General features: G+C 41.4%; 1 protein-coding gene across 3 annotated transcripts in view; it reads left to right on the top strand.

Annotated features, from left to right (window-relative positions):
* LOC125010886 (neural cell adhesion molecule L1-like) overlaps positions 1–18,353 on the top strand; it is a 41,644-nt gene that overhangs the window by 3,948 nt on the left and 19,343 nt on the right. For 2 of the 3 annotated variants that reach the window (XM_047589802.1, XM_047589793.1), the window contains exons 2-5: positions 10,749–11,138; positions 13,128–13,148; positions 14,856–14,958; positions 16,414–16,583. In XM_047589802.1, coding sequence (XP_047445758.1) covers positions 11,024–11,138; positions 13,128–13,148; positions 14,856–14,958; positions 16,414–16,583 — 409 coding nt within the window. In that variant the 5' untranslated portion in view covers positions 10,749–11,023. The remainder of the gene's footprint in view (positions 1–10,748; positions 11,139–13,127; positions 13,149–14,855; positions 14,959–16,413; positions 16,584–18,353) is intronic. The other variant, XM_047589812.1, reaches the window with a different exon arrangement.

Consider the following 18,353-nt stretch of genomic DNA (forward strand, 5'->3'; position numbering starts at 1 on the left):
ACCTGACTCACAAACTAACAAGGTGATATCAACTACTGGAACTCTTGAATTGATTTTAGGGTTTAGATTTTTTTGTGGAATACGCCAGCAGTGTCTCATCGCATCAATATGTCTTATAACTGAAAAATTGAAACGAAAACAAACTCTTTGTCTTAAATGAAGTGTGCGTTTTTATGTTTCACACTGATGGGCGAGCATCATCTTGAGTTCTCTTCTCTAGTTTTCTGATCTTTTCTTGATCATACAATTAAAAAATAATCTGCAGATTAGTGGAATATATGTCAGAATAATAATGACTTGCAGCTGTTTCCATGTTTTGGTTTCCTCTGGCCTCTATGATCACAGTGATCACAGACTGAATACCTTTAGGTTTCAAACTACTCATCAGACAAAAGAAGACATGTGAAAGTGGAACTTACGACCGACGTTTTTCACTTTATATTTTATGAAGAAACAACTGATTGATTAATTGAGGAGATAATTAACAGATGAATCTGTAATTAAATGAATCCTGGTTTGCAGCCATACATTTGTCTGATATAATTAAATTAAGCTGCCAGCTGTCTTTGCGTCATCCCTCAGGAAAGATTTTCTCATTTCCTTCACAATGATCTTTGCATATTTCAACTTTTTGTACACGTGTAATCATCTTTTGCCTCTGCTGAGATTCAAATACGTGCAAGAAAGTCTAAATCTAACTCAGGCCTTTCTGTCTGGAGTTTGCGGGTTCTCCCTGTGTCTGTGTGGGTTCTCTCTGGGTACTCTGGCTTCCTCCCACCGTCCAAAGACATGCTTGTTAGCTTAATTGGTGATTCTAAATTCAGCCGTAGGTGTGAGTGAGTGTGAATGTTTTTTTTTTGTTTGTTTGTTTTTCTCAACATTGTGCCATCCTTTGCAGTGCTATATCATTCTCCTTCTCCATCTTTTCTTTTCTCTCTTCATACATATACATTTTTCACTGGTTCCAGAGTTCTACTGACCCACGTGTCACATTTCTTTGTGTGGGACATTTGCAGAAGTTCGTGTGCATGAGTGTGTTGCCGAGCTTAAAGAAGCACAAAACAAAACAAGGCGGATGCTTTAACACACTGCATGTCTGTCGAGGAAAGAGGCAGGTGGCCACTGAAACAATAGGGATAGAAGATGATGTGCATGTGGGCATTTTTGCTGTTTCCATGTATTCGTGTGTGAAACAGAAACAGAGAGAGAGACAGGGAGAGGTGAGTCGAGGAGATGAAGGGAGTGGCACCCGGGAGAAAGCGAGGAGAGGTGTGGAGGGACGGAGTGGGGGATGGGAGAGAGGAAGGAGGGGCAGCGTGGGGGATGGGGGATAGGAAATATTGCTGCGCTGCTGCTGCTGGAGTCAGAGGGTTACCATGGTGATGGGGGAACGACAGAAAGGGATGGGAGAGACTGGAAACACGCACACGCAAAATGTAAATTGACATATTTGCCGACTGATTAAATAAAACGATAAGCAGCAAATCTCCTTTTAATTTAAACCTTCCTTCCTGTTCTCTCAGGGTGGGGTGAGGGGAGGACAGACGGAGGGACGAAGGAGAGCAGGAGATAGAGAAAGAGACTCTCAGAGTGGAGTAGGAATGAAGAAATGCGATCTCCCACCTGGGAGCGGTGTAACTTGGGAGACAGAGTTGTGGCTTATGGAGAAAGAAGGGCGAAGAGGTTTGATAACATACGGTGAAACTGTTATTTTCCACCTCTTTGGAGGCTCCAGAAAATACAGTCAAATAGAGAAAATACAAGAAAATAAAAAAAATACCATGAGCAGGATTTATTTATTTTTTTTAAATGTAAAAAAACAAAACAAATACAGATACCTGAACCAAACACTTTCACTTTCATTTAGGAGACTTGATAAGCAGCTGAGGCTTATGGCAGCAATACTTGAATTATTCAATCTGTATAAAATGTTAAAGTTAGCAAGAACAAAAAATTCTCATTTGATTAAGACTGCGTTCTCTGATTTGTGGCTCTTGTCTGCGTTCAAAATGAAATCACGTTTTCCCTGCCGATCCTCGTGAGCTTCCTTCGGCCTCACAACTTGAAGATCAAGAGGATGATGTTATACTGTGAGGAGCCCAAAATCAAAGCTGAGCGTAATGTCTTCTGCCTGCCAGCGGGGATTCGGCGGGATGTGAGTCTTAGTGGGTTGTCAGCCACTGTGAGGACGCCACTGGGTGGGTTGTGCGTGGGTGAGTGTGTTGAACACTAGAGAGGATGTGCGCCGCTGTATGGAGGATGACGTGCGTGCGAAGATGGTGGCACGCATGTGGCTCGCGAGATAATGTCTCTTGGGCACGAGATACTACTATCTCGTTATCTTGCAGAAACTCAAAGTTTTACAGCCACGCTTCATAGAGAAGCAATAACGCCCACTCAGATGATTTTTACATACAACATTAACCTAGAAATGATGATAAAATGCTGCTTGATATTAATAATTTTATAATTTCTCTATATTAAAAAAATAACAGTTTAGATCAAAGCAGATCCAGTTATAGTAGCTATTTCAGTGCATCTCATGTGTGCTTTATAAGTGTTTTAGCATCTTTAAGCTCATTAATTTGGTTTTATGACTGTTTTAGTTAACTTGCATCTGCTTAGTTTTTGATGGCAGATGTCACAAAAAAGTTATGACTTGACAACCCACAATACACTATCTGCTCAGCACATAGCTGTAGAGGCAACTGTTTCTCACATGGGTTGGTGGAGACCAAACGAAAATGATATGTCAGAGTCACATTAACAAATGTTTATACTGCCTGTAAGTTACTGTCAGCAACCAAACACCTCAAGTTGGCGCAATGAAGTGAGATTTGTGCGTCACATGTGCACCTCAGTCCGACTGTCCCCACAATGTAGCCTCTACATAGATCTTTGGTTTGAAAGTATAAACTAAACTCTGAAGGAAACAGTCATGTTTATTATTTCTTATATTTATTATTCCTCAAACTCACTTTACTACATTTTGTGTAAAATCACATAATGAGACGCCCAGGCTACAGACAGCATTGTAACATGCTCACGGAGGAAACAAAACCAGTGCACTCAGACGATGAACATCCTCTGTGTGATTTCCTGTTTCAGCCATGCTGGTTATCACCTCTTTCTAAAATGAAAGGAGAGAAGAATCTGAGCCACTGATCTTGCCGGTCAGCAGTGTTTTAATGGTGCCGTTAAGTGCGCCCGTCACAAACACGTGATACATGATCGTACCACGTATTGACTGACATTGCAATGCAGAGAACCGTGCCATTACTGAGACACTTTGCCCTGTTAGTGAAGGCCGAGGCTTCACAGTATTATTAAAGGTTTCATTAGTAACAATGCTGACAGGATTCCATGTCTGAATCCAGGCTGTTTTAATAAACTCACATCAGATTAATAATTTAATGTTAAGGAGCTATAACGAGACCTTCATATCATTCTTATTCTCTCTTAAATATGTTAATATTTGATTTACTGTATGACCCTGTTTTACTTTATGTCACCTCCCCTGTCAGTTTTCTCCATAGTGTTTAATCTGTGTGAAGGCAGTGATAGATGTGTGACTGGGGGTGTTGTATATACCGCCCGGAGTGCTCTGTTACACTGTGGCCTTTCACAGCTGGTGCCACTCCCCCCTCAGCTAAATCTTAATAGACCCCAATCGGGCTGGAGCCACCCAGCGTGGGAGCTCTTGTTTTTCCAGGAACATACCGTCACTAATGACTGATTTATGCGCTTGCGTACGGTTGCTTCATTTGTTGTTGTGCGAATCAGAAACAAACACATGATACTGTGTGTGTGTGTGTGTGTGTGTGTGGGCGGTTGGAGGGGGGCGGTGGAAATCCAGAGGTGGCTAAACAATGTCACACCAATAAGGGCTCATTTGAATGTGAATAGCGTCGGGTTGAGCTCTGGGACCAGCGGGCAAATGTCTCCCCCATCCCATCTGAAAGCAAATTGACATAAAATAACACAATGACAAAAGGGGAGACTTGGACATACATATCTATAGACAGTGGATTTGAAATGATTAATCATTCGTTTTTATCAGTTATTTCCGTTTTAAAAACGAACAAATAGTTTTATCGGTTAGAAAACAACACGGTCACTAACTAAATAGATGCACACAGTTTAAAAAGTCTAGCTAAAATGTATTCAATTATAATAAGTCATGTCCAAGTGGATAGTTGTTTTACATTTCAAATTCTTTGTCTTAGACCAAGTGAATGGACCGGCGAGACTACAACAAGGTTATACGATACACAATAAAGTAATTGGTTCTGGCACCAGTTCATAGCAGCAGAGACATTTCAGGCTTGGTAAAGGCATGGTTGAAAATACAGTGTCTCCGCTAATGGGGGTTGGACGCTCCAGTCTTCACTACTGCATCTCTTTTATGGTTGTCGCTGATAAGACAGGAGAGTTTTCACGGCAAAGCCTCCCCTCAAGCAATTTAAGAGACATGTCAGTGGGGTGGACTGAATCCAGAAGCTGCACAGACAAACAGAATGGCAGAAAAGTGGGTAATGATGGAGAAACAGGCACAAACAAGGAGAAAACAAAGACAGGGAAGAAGGAGAAGACAGCGGGTGGTTGGAGGCCTGTCAGTGGATATGCTTTGTTACAGGGTCAGAAACCTCCTTGTGTTTATTGAGTTATTCATCTCTTCCACAGGGAAATCACAGTCTAGTTAGACATGGACACAAAGGCAGCTTAACACAGACACGTGTGCGTCTGTGTGTCTGTGTATATGTGTGTGCATGTGTGTGTGCGTGCGTGTGTGTCTGTCCTTGATTCCCTCGGGTTTAGGTCATCAACTTAGGTCATGATGACTTGTTCAGTGTCACAACGTCATAAAGAACCTATTTGTCGCCCATATTTGTTATCTATCTATCTATCTATCTATCTATCTATCTATCTATCTATCTATCTATCTATCTATCTATCTATCTATCTATCTATCTATCTATCTGTATTTGTTTCCTTATTTTTATTTATTTATTTATTTATTTTTACATACTAACCAATATCAGTTCTTTACAGCCAGGAGGAATGTTTCCTCTTTGACAGTCAAGTTAGTTTGAACCCTGTCACCCTATGGCACACAAGTCCAACTCAGGGCAGGTACGTCAGTCGTGTTGGTAGATTAGAGCAGCTTCCGAAGCTCATCAGTCCATACGTTAACCGATAAAAGCTCAAACCACAAGCATTAGAGCACTAAATACTACAATATGTTAACAGAGATATAAGACGTAGTAACGCTGTACCAGTCAGCAGAAGGCTAATCGGTTAACCTATTTTCCACAGTAACACACAGAAAACTAAACTCAAAAATATAAATGACAACACTACTATAGTCAAACACCAGTACGTTAACATACAGACACAGTGAAAGAGTCTGTCAAGTGGCAAATAACAGCAGCATGTCTCATGAGATTTTTTTCTGTGCTTAATCATAACTATTAATAATGTTTTTAAATGCTGTTAGGCAGATATTGTCAGAGAGACAAATAAAGTACAGCATATCAATAGATGTACATGGACATTTGCACCTTGTTAGATATGTTCATTAAAAACATTTCCACATGTAACGTAATCCAGGCAGTTTATTGGTTCATTAAAAACATATTGGCTTTTGCAGATGAGTACATTATAAATGTGATTTCTATGAGCCGAGTTGCACACATATATTATTTCCCTCCCATTCACAGACAGACAGAGACATCTTTAACTCAGTGGTGCTTTATTAAAATGACACTTCTATTACATATTCATGAGGTCTGATGTGAAGGACATCAGAGGAATGATCTCCAGACTGACACACAGTCTCTCTCACGCGCACACACATTGAGATGAAATCACCTATAGGTTGCTCACCCCTCCTCTGTGCTCCAGGCGCCATGGTCAGCATTTATTTGTGTTTGTGTGTGTGTGTGTGTGTGTGTGTGTGTGTGTGTGTGTGTGTGTGGAGCAGTAAATGTGAGGTATGTAATGAATAATGAATTTAGGTGAATTTAGGTCACGCGGCCAACAGGGAGGGACAAACTGAGAATAGCTCTTTCTTTTCACGTTTGTAATTCTTTGTGTGTGTGAAGGGGACGCATCCTCCCCTGTCTCCCCTCCTTCTCCTCCTCGCCTTTGCCTAATCTCTCCATCCACACTTCCCAATTCTCTTCCGCAGATCGGAATCTATCAATGAATTAATTTCTCGCTCTGTCGCGTTCTATCCGTCCACCTGCATCCCCTCCCTTCACTCTCTGATCCCCCTCCCGCCTCCACCCTCCCAGCAGACCGCCCTGCCTCCCCTCCTCCCATGCCTCCCCTCAGGCCTCCCAGTGGACTGGCTGGTCCTCCTGCTTTGCCCTCTAAAGCCCCTCAGGTTCTGTGGGACATCTCAGGACCCTGAAGGAGACGAGGGGGGCACGGGGAGGAAATTGGTACAGTATGTTTAATGTTAACCAGGACAAAACAGAATTATGGCTGCCCTCAGGGTCTGAAATCACTCTGTAAACTGGTGAATTTACTGCAGGTGTTAAAATGATTTTGTCAGAAATTTTACTTGAGCAGACAACTTGTAAAGGTAATGTTTAGCTTGTGCCATCTCAGTTTGACTTTTTGCAAATTTCTGAGAATTACTTACAAATACTGTCAAACAACATGGTAACATCAGCTATGACTTGCTAGAAATCTGCTACTAGGCAACTGTTGACGTATAGAAGCTACCGAAATTAGAGACTCGCCAAACTGACGTCAAAGGACACACTGACGTCACTATACGTCGCTTTTGACTGGACTAAGAAGTTGCACACGAACACGTTACTGAGACTACAGCCAACTGCCATGTGGCAAATAATGATGTGTGCCTGTGGGATAGACCACAAAACAGGAAGAGTTTCTATTTGCTGAGAGATTAGTGAGAGCTAGGCCTTGGTCCAAATGTGTTTTTGTCGTTTGGACTCGTTTTTTGTCTTTTGGAATTTGCCTCCCATGTCCCACATTTATGTTTTTTGAACTAATTTCAAAATCTAAATCAATCCTTAGTTTTCTTGGTTAGTTAATTAACCACGTTATATATTAGTGTTTGTAAATGAAACAAAAGAAATATTGGTTGATTTAGCTTTTATAATGTCCAGATAGACAAAGATAATGTTTTGTTGTATGCCACATTGCACTATAGAATACACAGGACCCTGCAAGCACTAATTGCAGCACTAATAAGATTTTGAGCACTGAGAGGACTTCCTCACTCTAATTCAAGTGGACATAATGTGTCCAGTTTCCAGAGTGACAAAAGGCCGATAAGAAGAGAACAATACTGAGCGTTTAAACAGCGTATTGCAGCTGAAAGAGGCGTCTGTCAGCAGAGGTCAAGTATCTTTAAGCTCCTACCTCAATACAGACGCACAGACACACTCCAAGCTTGAAAAGGAGGCAATCCGCCATCCGCCGTCTTTAGATTAAGACTTAATTCATTAATGAGCACAGACCTTCCCCCCCATCCTTAACTCAGCACCCCAGTCGGAGGTCCATGAATATTTAAATTTTTAAAAAGTCTGCATAAATATCCTTTCTATCCAGCTAATATACAGTCGTCAAGTGTGAGGTGAATATTATCACTAGGACTGGAGCATGCTGGGATATTTTCCTCACACGTCATTTATTATGTCTGTTACAGTTTCTGTCTGCCCTCATTACATCTGGGGAGCCCCTACCGCTGGTCGTTATCTTTCCCCCATTAATGCCCAACACACACTCTCACACACCTTCTGTCGCGCTGCTCTGTTTGGGTCATTTATTTTGTAAATAAGCCTGGCAGGTAACAGCCGCCCCAAGGGCCCGGGGCAGGTGTGTGTGTGTCAATACTCGCGAACAACAACAGTAGCAGACAATATGTGTGCAGATCTGACAACAATGGGAGCTGATTCTAGGTTCATGTATGTTTCTCCTCTCTGTGTGTGTATATTCCAGTGTGTGTTCATGTCACTGTTAGGACCTGCTTCAATGTAGACCACATTTTGGCCGGTTCTCACTTTAAAACGTACTTTTAAAGGTCATGTTAAAAGTTAAGACTTCTATGGGAGGCAAGGGAATGCATCGCGTCAATAGGAGTCCTCACAAGCACAGAGAGACGAATGCGTGTGTGAGAGGGATGTGTGCTGGGGACAGGTTGTGTAATTATTAGATGTTGGAGGGGGTCTACATTAGCCAGCTGCCACTCGTTACCCCTCACCCCATGTTAAGAGCAGCCTCTCAGCCTCGGCTGAGGACTTCTGGTCGTTACAGTCGGAGATTGATAAGTTATGACACTTCCTGTCACCTCCTCTGCCCTTGTTGTCTGTTCTTGTTTTAAGGGCTCCAGTGTATCAGCGTGGTGTCAGTACAGTCTGACCAGCTTTAACCTGCTGTGTAGCCACAACGAATCTCCATATGTATCCACCGGGCCTGTTGTCATAATGCTCAGAGCATGGCTCTGTTGGTCAGAGGATGTCACCAAATACACATTCATGACACACAAAAGATGCATGCTGATACATGTGGGACCCATTTATATGTGGAAATATTCAGAATGTGAGATCCCTATAAAGCAAATAATTTATCCTACAGACCGTGGTGATGTCTGATTTGAGGTTGTGGTTTATGTGAAGGACCCTCTCTGTAAGTGGCTATGGGAATGAATAGTTAGCAAAGCAGGATGTGAAAAGTACTGAAGTTCCTCTATACAGCAGATATAAACATGTTTACAGCCTGGTACCAAAAAAAAATGAAACGTGATGTGAGTCAAGGTTGTAAGAATAAGAAAACCTGCAATGGGGAAATTACAGGAACTGCAAAGTAAGTAACTGTGTGGCAGCTTTTGGTGACAGGGTCCTCCTAGAGGCCACCCACCGGCCTTAGGGGCATTCACACTCCACCTCTCTGATCCTTTCTGAACTAGATTAGATATTGTCGAAATGGTCGAGATTCACAACCACTTTTTAGGAATTCTGCAAGTGAAGTTTTTTAGAGGGTTCGAGGGTTAGTGTCTTCTGTACATATTCATGGTTCTCTGACAATGCAATATTACTGAATGACTGTTGTGATCCATAAACTTTTATTCTTGTACCATCACCAGGTCAACAGTTTAATTTGTTGACATCTGTCCACAAATGTTAGCATGTTAGCATGCTAATCTAAGATATGATTATGATATATCTATAATACCAGCTAACCACTCGTGATGTGTGATACTTCCGATACCAGGTACCAGTGATTTGAGGTAATGTAGGAACACAGTGGAAAGTAACTAAACTATTGACTTGTGGCAACACAACAAACCTTGTGAAAACCCTCAGGTTAATCAGCAACACAGAATAAGAGGCATTTATGATGAGGAGAGAAGAGGAGAGCACAGTGTCAGAATTAAGATGCAAGTTTTCTTTTTATTGTATTTCTTAATAGTTAAAAAGTAATTTACTTTGTGTTAGTGTTAGAAACAGCATTTTCACACATGTTGTATGATTGTGTCCTCTGTGTGTTTTCTCCGTCGTTGTATTAGTTTGGCTATATAGTAAACGAAGCCACTACCTCAATATACTTCTGAGTTTAAAATAAATAAACAAATTACTCTGATGTCTTATCGAATCGATATTGCCGATACCAGCCTGAATTTAACTCAGTATCAGATCGGAAAGGAAGTCAGTGGTATTGAACATCAGTCAGCAGTAATTTAGCCTCATGGAACAGCTAGAATGCGAAATGAAGTACATCAGTTATACGTCTTGCCTCAACCAAATAAAGGAAACATGTACTTGTTATGGTTGATGGTTAATGGTCCCCACTGACTTTTGCAAAGTCTGTCTTTGTTTTTTTGGTTTATCTGAGGGAACTCCTTGAATTTATTTCATGCGTGCTTTGTCTTTCCATAAATGGAGTCTGATTTCAAGGGATCTGAAGTGGCACAGTTGGTTATTTTTAGCGCGACGGTGAGTCTTTAAAATGCAGAGCGGATTTTGAAAGAATTTCATAAGCTCATTTCAAAGATTAACCCGAGACGGGGTGTAAGGAGGGTAACCCCCCCCCCTTCAAGGAAAAACATGAAAACGTCCAAACTTGGAGTTGCAAGGTTTTTGGCCGTGTGATGAGGCAGCAATATGAGGGAACAAAAGGGAGAAGGCCTGATCCATCTGTGTCTCCCCCCACCCAACACTCCTGCTGTCACGGGTCAGTGTTCAGTCACCAGCTTGGGACAAAAGAGAAGATGTTTAGATGAATGGAAATGCAGTCAGTGTGGCAGAAACACACACTCATACACACACTCTCTCTTTGTAATGTCATTAGTAGAGGAGATGTTTCCTGCTGCTTTGATCTGATCTTGGCTTTATCAGGATGACCTTACCCACTTTCCTTTAATGAGGCAAAGACACAGAGAGAGGCGTTTTTGACTGAAATGTTTGTTTATTTAAAAAATATTCAAATTGTATTTACATGTAATTATAATTTTCATTCCCATGCACACCGCCAGGTTAATTGTGATTTCTTTTATTTGTAGGTCAACATTAAGTCAAATTTCCACTTTGGAATATATTATAACATTTGTTCTTGTTTGTTGACTTATCTTTGGTGAAATTAATGATCTCTTTGCTTTCTTTTTCCCTCTCTTCCTATCCCATGTGCCCTCCCTTCCTCCCCCCTGATCCCTCCTTTGTTCTCGGGGTCAATCCTCCCTCCTTCGTCTCCTTTCTTTCTCCTCCCCTCCACAGTCGGCCGCTGAAGAAGGGATTGTGGATCTGACAGAGCGAGACGGGAGCTTCACTCAGTCACTCACTTTGGACTGTGAAAGAAACACACACACCCACCAACTTAAAGCACACTGTTGTTTACTCCTCTCCGCTCTCCAGAGGGTCTGGGAGGTCCCTGGAGTGTGTGTCTGGTTTGGTGCATAAGGTGGGAGGGTGTGTGTGTGTGTGCGCTTTTTTTTTTTATGCGTTGATGAGCGTGTGGGTGTCTTGCATCACTTTTGATGGGACATTGAGAGATGTGTGTGTCACAGCGTCGGTGGATGGGCTATAGGGGGCTGTGGTGCTCCGCCCTCCCCCTGATCCTCCTCCTGCCTCTGTTTGCTCAAGGAGCTATCCACATCCCCAAAACATGTGAGTACTGTGCCCCCGTCCACACACATTATCAGAAATATGACTTCACGGAGATGCTTGTTTCAGACATAGTTTGAACTCGTTCCAATCTCATTGCGCTGGAGATGTTAATATAAGTGAGAGGGGCCGCTGGTTCAGGGATTGGTTTTCCTTTAAACGTTATCTATATTGTTACAGAACACATGCAGAAACAACACTCTCCCAGATGGAGCCATGTTTTATCTAGCATTTTGACATTAGGGACAGGTCTAAATACTACAATACCCACGGGCCTTGGCTGCTGTTGCTATGGTGAGGAAGCGGGTCACAGCTGTGAATTTAAATGTGAGTCAATTTAGGCTGCAGATTGTGTTTTCTGAACACGGCGACGTTTACTGCGTCTCAGCCATTGGTGGCTCATATGACTGCATTTCAAACTGAGTTACTGAATCGCTCCAGTCGTTAACGTCTCCCCTGAAAAATGTATGTACACAAGCTTGAACCCACCTTCCTAGAGCCAAAGTGAATATGTTTTTTACAGTCTAGAGCCACTGGTGCTGAAATTGCTCCTCCCACTTCACGACTCGCTTAACACAGACACACAGGATGCCCCCGGACAAGGCAGCAGTCACATAGCCCGATGTCTTAATTTTTTCATGTTTTGGCCACTGATGCTATTGAGACACAAAAATTAAGAGGTGTGTCAGAGTCAGAATGCTTTAAAATTGGCTTTGTAACTCTTCGATTAAGTGCTCTTCACCAATGCCTCTCTGGGAGTCTCAGCTGATTTCTCAGCTTCCGTTTTTATGGCTTGTCCTAATTCTTATCAAAGAAAAGGAGCTGTTCATTATTTGATTCAACCCCCAGAGTTTCATTCCTGTTCAAGCATTCACTACAAGCGTTCCCTCGCCAGTGCCCCAAATCTCATTGAGCTAATTCAGTGTATGAGAGAAGGAACGGAAGTTTTACTACTGAAACCAAAGGTGCTCAGAATAGCTCATCCCATTTATCATCCCTACATGCATTCACACGTCACAGCCATAAAGACACAGGACTCTTCTTTTATTAGTCATATTATTTTGTGACATATGACCTAAAGCAAATATAAAGGAACGCAAAGAGAAACAGTATATTAGTAATATATAATCATGTTTAACCTCCACGCCCTGCTAAGTCATTGTGGGTAAACAAATCAAACTTATTCTAATGTGCCACACACACATACACCATTTACCTCTCTGGTTAAGTCAGAACTTTAATTTTTCCTCAAGTTTTTTTTTTAAATGATAGCAAGCTGCTGTCCATGACAACTGTTTAATATTTTCACAACATTTGGAAATGAATGAATTATTTTCTTCTTCTTGCATGTCCTTTCGTTTGTTCTGTTCTTTGTTTCTTGAAAAATAAGCAAATGCAGCCCTGACAAAGGGGACAATTTAAACACATCCACATAAGCACAAACCTAAATAAACTAATCCACACAATCAGATTAGAATGACCTGTGTTCCCAGGGGTTAGGTTCAAAGGTCAGCAGGTTCAGCCCTGAAGGTCCCAGAGGAGAGGAAGAGCGGAAGAGAGCAGGAATCAGGTTCAGCTCGACCTTCAGTAAACGACCTCCTCTACTGGGTGTGGCAGAAAGAGCTAGAGAGGAAGAGACAGAGTGGAGAAGAGAGGGACAGAAAGAAGATGTGGAATTGGAGTGATGCTGAAGGATGTGGAAGGTGAAGAGATGAGCCGAGATGAGCAGAAAGATGCAGGGAGAAATATGGAGAGAGGAAAGATGGAAACTGATACAGGACGCCAATGAGTCTGAGTCGGAAAACCAAGAGGAAGGCGAATCCTTTAGACGAGTCATTAATGCCGTTGGTTATCATAATCAAATAAATGCTCCGGCTCTGGAGACAGCATCACACGTCTTCATCAGCTGATTAAACCTACAGTGTTGGTACATGTTTAACCTTGTCTGTTTCCTCTCTGCTCTCCTCTCACTGCTTTCGTGTGGACAAACAGATAAAATGCATGACCATGACAGTAAGTGACACTCCTTGTGGAAGCAATGAAGAAGTGTGTGTGTGTGTGTGTGTGTGTGTGTGTGTGTGTGTGTGTGCTCTGGACCACTTACGTCAGTTCATTCCCACAAACCTGTCATCTTTGACAGAGTCCATCAGTCCAATCAGTTTTACCGTCATCTGTCTCTGCAGAATGTGAAGACCTGCTCGCCAGCGCCTGATTACAATGTCCTCATAGACAGGGACTAGTTAAGTTAAAGCGATCACAGCAGAATATTCCTTTGCCTGGGCTGTTCTTTTCCTCACTGACAGGAAAGTTAAAAATATGATATCGCCCTCAGGGAGAAATAATAATGTTTCTCCTACTTGTGTGCTTCTCCAGAACTACATGAATTATGCACCTTTCTATATTAAAACTAAAATTCAAGTAACATCCAGTATTTTTTTGCTAGGTGCCAGATGGGAATAAGTATTACTATATACAGTATGGCCATACAGTAAATATAAAGGCTTAGCATTGAAACTGAAAATGGGAAACTGCCTGGATTTATGCAAAGGTCAAATGAACTGATTGATGAATCCTTTAATTATGTCCACATCTAACTTTAACAAAGTGTACTTAACAAAATGTCAGAAAGAATATTCCTTTAACACGATAACAGTCACAACTGAAAATAGCAACACTATAAGAAGCCTTTTCCAGCCTCTTCTGGATCATGACTTTATCTATCATATATGACTGGAATCATTACATCTAATCTAGAAATCAAACATTATTGACTGCTCATACGTTCATCTAGATCTTCTAACAAACAATTGGGCGAGAGTAATGGATAACAATTTAAACAGTCTGTTAAATGTGTTATGCTTTCTGATCGACAATTTACCACATTTATGATTTAATTAACCAATTACAGAAACAATTTTATGGATAAATATTTCAAATAATTAAAATTAAAGATGGTATTTTTGTTGCTGTCAATAACATGCAGGTGAAACACATTGGCAGGTTGTGAGAAGTAGTTCAACACAAATAAAATCTGTGTCACCTGTATGAGTCACTAAATAAATAACTAATAATGCATATAATCCATGTGTGGTGGTTATCATTGCTGAAATCTCAGCACTCTTTTTTCAATATATGTGAAGCATCACTGTGCATGTTTTTTTACACCGACCACAGATTTTCAGATTGATCACGACACAAAGCTGAAATGCCATTTTACTCTGATGTAGACACTAAAGTGCTTTATTTTTTGCTTGTTTTTGCTTTTTGTCATAGAAGCTTTACTTGTATCATATTTTGCAAACGTAAGACAAACTGATTTCCAGTAAGTGCTTACTCACTCTATTGCATAATAGACTGAGTTGGCAGGAAACTGTTTTCAAATGCACATTGCTGTTTCCACTTATTCAGCCAACGTAATATTCATTTGTTAGTCCTAGCAGATTAGTCTAGCCACCTGATGAAGAAAAATCTTTCCATTTAGGGGCTTGATTTGATCATTGATTATCATGATTATCACTACAGACACAATGGTTGCTGACATTTGCTGTTACATTTGCTGAATCATTTATTTGGGTATGTCTGTGCTGTACGCTGGGTGTGTGAGATTTTCAATCTCTGACACTATTTATACTTGTTGGTTTGTTTCCCTCAGCTCTGTTATACAATCACTTGTACACCAAAGAGGATTTCATTACTGTGTGTGTGTGTGTCTGTGTTCAGTGCCACAGCCTCCGTTGCTGACAGAGACGCCAAAATCGTTCACAGCCTTTTCTCGAGAGGACATCAATCTGCCTTGTGAGGCGTCTGGAAACCCGACACCCACGTATGTACTCCAGCCAGACCTGTGTGTCACTAAGTCAATGTGTGTGTGTGTGTGTGTGTTTACGCAATATGCAGCGCAGAGGACAAATTTGATGTTCGTCCTCTTCCTCCGTCTGGCCTTTTGTTGGCATGGCGATAAATTTTCTTCTAATGAAATTACAGCGAAAACAAAATTATCTCTGCTTTTCCGTTTCTCTTTGTCTTTTCCATACCTCCCACCCCTTTCTGCCTCTCCTCAGTCCCCCTCCTCTCTCCCTCTCTCTCCACCCCACTACCTGCTTCTTTATTTAAGTCAAGATCATCTTTTATTATTTTAGATCAACTGTCTTTTACGATTTATTTTTAAGTTCAATCCCCCTTTAGGGGCGCAAATATTTTGCATTGCCAGACACCTCAAACGATACATTAATGAGTTCACAATGACCAGCAATTCACGAATGACTCCCAGCCATGGTGGAGAAGGGCTGCAGAAGAGGTACAAATTATCTCCAGGCTGAAGACAGGTTTGTTTCACAAAAACTGAACATCCTCAGAGAACTACAGTAGGTGGAAGTGAAGGTTTTTCGTCAGTGTTATATCACTCCGTTTGCAGCATTCACCTTCCACTGATACATTCAAAACTCTGTCAGTGACCTCAAACTATCAGAGCTGGATGTACAGTCTGTGAGACCTTCAGCTCTCCTGTTAACTATGTTCCTTCAAAATGATTTGTAATCCACCTCTTCTGACTGCCTTTTAGAGAAATGCTCACAAGACAGTGTCCAGACAACAACAATGTTGCTTTAGACACAATGTTCTGACGTGTTTCAGGAATGTTACCATCATCAGACAACAGTACTACTAATATAGCCTTCACATGAGGAGCCATAAATGTTTATTACCCTGAAGCCCTGCAGTCAGATCAATAAGTCGAATGAAAATGTCAAACTGTTTTCGTCCCAGTTTCACAGCCTCCAGAGGTTCTTCTCACAGAAAGCTCCTCGGCTTTAAACTGACGTAGTCACATTTAAGTTTTAAAAAAAAACGAGAAGAGAACAAGTTTTTTTGGTGCATAAAAGGCACTCGTAGCAGTGAGTACTTCCCTATAAATCAGCCACAAACACAGAGGTTGAATCAAGGTTGAGTGTTGTGTGAGATAAAGATCTAGCTGCCCTGCAAGTCAGAATCTCTGAAGCATGTTTCTGTAGCCTGACTACACAAAGAAACTATTTCTACAATCAGGAGTTAGTCACAGGTGAACCCATGGATACAAGCATTGATTAAAAAAGCATGCACAGATTCTAAAAAAAACAAAAATCAGCTACTGTACGTTATTGTTTTAATGAACTTCTTCTTAGCATGCCGACACAGCTTCAGAGGATAAACAAATCCAGCACTCCATGAGTACTCTATGCCATTTTAAAGCATTTGTTGCTGTTATATTGTGTTTAAAATGTGTTGTCTCCTCTGGCTACAGTTTCCGCTGGGTGAAGGATGGGACGCCTGTGTTGGAGCGTAAAGGATTCGGGACGCTGCAAGACCAGGATCTGAATAAGTCCCTGGACTGGTACGAAGGGTACTACAAGTGTTACGCTTCCAACACCCTGGGGACCGCCATGACGCAAACCGTAAAAATCATCATTGAGTGTGAGTCACACGCAATCACATATATACCGTGGACTGTAAACACAAATACACTCCGCACTGTGGCCTTCACACGTGCTGATTCATGGATCTAACGTGAATGAAATGCTATGAGGGATATACAGTAAGACACACTTCACTGAGTCAGTGAGGTTGACTGGGGCCACCTGTTCTGCTCGCTCATCTCTTGTTACCGTGGCAACCATTTCCTGGAAACAGAGCTGTGACATCACTTGGTCGGGAGGGTGCATAGGGGTTGCCAAGGATGAGGCAGTGCTGGGAAGTCAGTGTTTCACCTGACCGTGTTCAACCTCCGATAAACACACACTGGTCACCGATAGGGGAGGAGAGTATTCGTCTCTGTTAAAGTCTCAGGTTACGTTGGTGAGTCTGCTCGATTAAGGCCGTGGAACAGTTTATGTTTTTGTTGGTCAGTAAATTGACAAAGCAACAAACAAGACTGTAAAAAATGTGTATAAAAGAGGTGATATATCTCAATAAAATAAATAAACCTAAATTAAATCCAGTGTAAACCAGAATGCTAAAACAGTCACAGCAGCCTTACTCCACTTAAATCTAATAACTGATAGTTGATGAAACATTAACTAAATATGGCTCAGTCTCAAATATGGCTCAGAACAAAACAAGTGGGAGTGGGCAGTGGTCTAATGGGTCAGGATGACAGGCACAGTGAGAGACAGGCATGGACCTCAAACATAGCAGTTCCCACAAAACAAGATCTGAAAGAGCCACGCACCATTGGCCTTGAAGTAAAATGTTACTAATGCTAGAGTAGGCTATGCAGACGAGTGGTGAGGACAGAACAATGAACGAGTTATGAAGCTAACTGTGTGGGTCAGACTGATTCTGGAAATAACAGAAAGGAGATTGTGAGGATTACTGTGTCTACCTGAACTACTGCACTCACTAGCATTTCTCAGCAGCAACATGCAGGGCTGCATGTTCCTCTGCACTGAAATGGGAAGGAAACAGGAATTTTAAAATATGCTGATACACCCAGAGATAGTGTGCACTCAGCAGTAGCTTTTTGGTGGAGGCTAAACTAAGACTAAAACTGTAGGCACTGCTCGGGGCAAAGGGCTAGCCTCAACCAACATTCATAATGTTTGATTATGAATCTTTTTATTTTATTTATTTATTCATGTTAATTGCCTTACACAGGTTAAAATTCATAACTGATCAATAATACTGTAGTTTAAGGTTATAGATATTTAAAATATATATATGGAAATATGGAAAAACATTATTTAACATAAATGATCAGGATAGGGGGAAGCCTGGTGCCTGGTGCAGATTGTGTGATGGCAAATGGTAACTTTTGGTTTATTATTTAGAATTAGTTTAAAGCTTTAAAGCTTGCCTGATCAGTACGTGTAGGGGACCCACTGAGAAATATTATTCACTGCTCCATCAGCTCTGTGAGCAAACAGCAGACCTACGGCCACAGTCAGTAACCAGCAACCAGCTGGTGAACATAGTACTGATAAATAGCCACATATGTCCCTCAGGAGTTGGCAGAGACTAAAATCAGAACTAAAAGAGGGGGGAGGTTGGACTTGATGGAAACTGAAACTGATATTGCTCTGTGTCTGGTGGATTTGTAAACAAAAAAAAAATCAGTTATGATTTAACGTACTTTTGCACATCCACAAACCGTGGTGGATGTGTGCACCATACCATTACAGACAGAAAAAACAGAGATGAGTATATAAGAAAACCATGAAGTAATCTTCTGTTTCATGTCTTCTTATG

This window comes from Mugil cephalus, chromosome 1, assembly GCF_022458985.1.
Source record: "Mugil cephalus isolate CIBA_MC_2020 chromosome 1, CIBA_Mcephalus_1.1, whole genome shotgun sequence".
Lineage (NCBI taxonomy): Eukaryota > Metazoa > Chordata > Actinopteri > Mugiliformes > Mugilidae > Mugil > Mugil cephalus.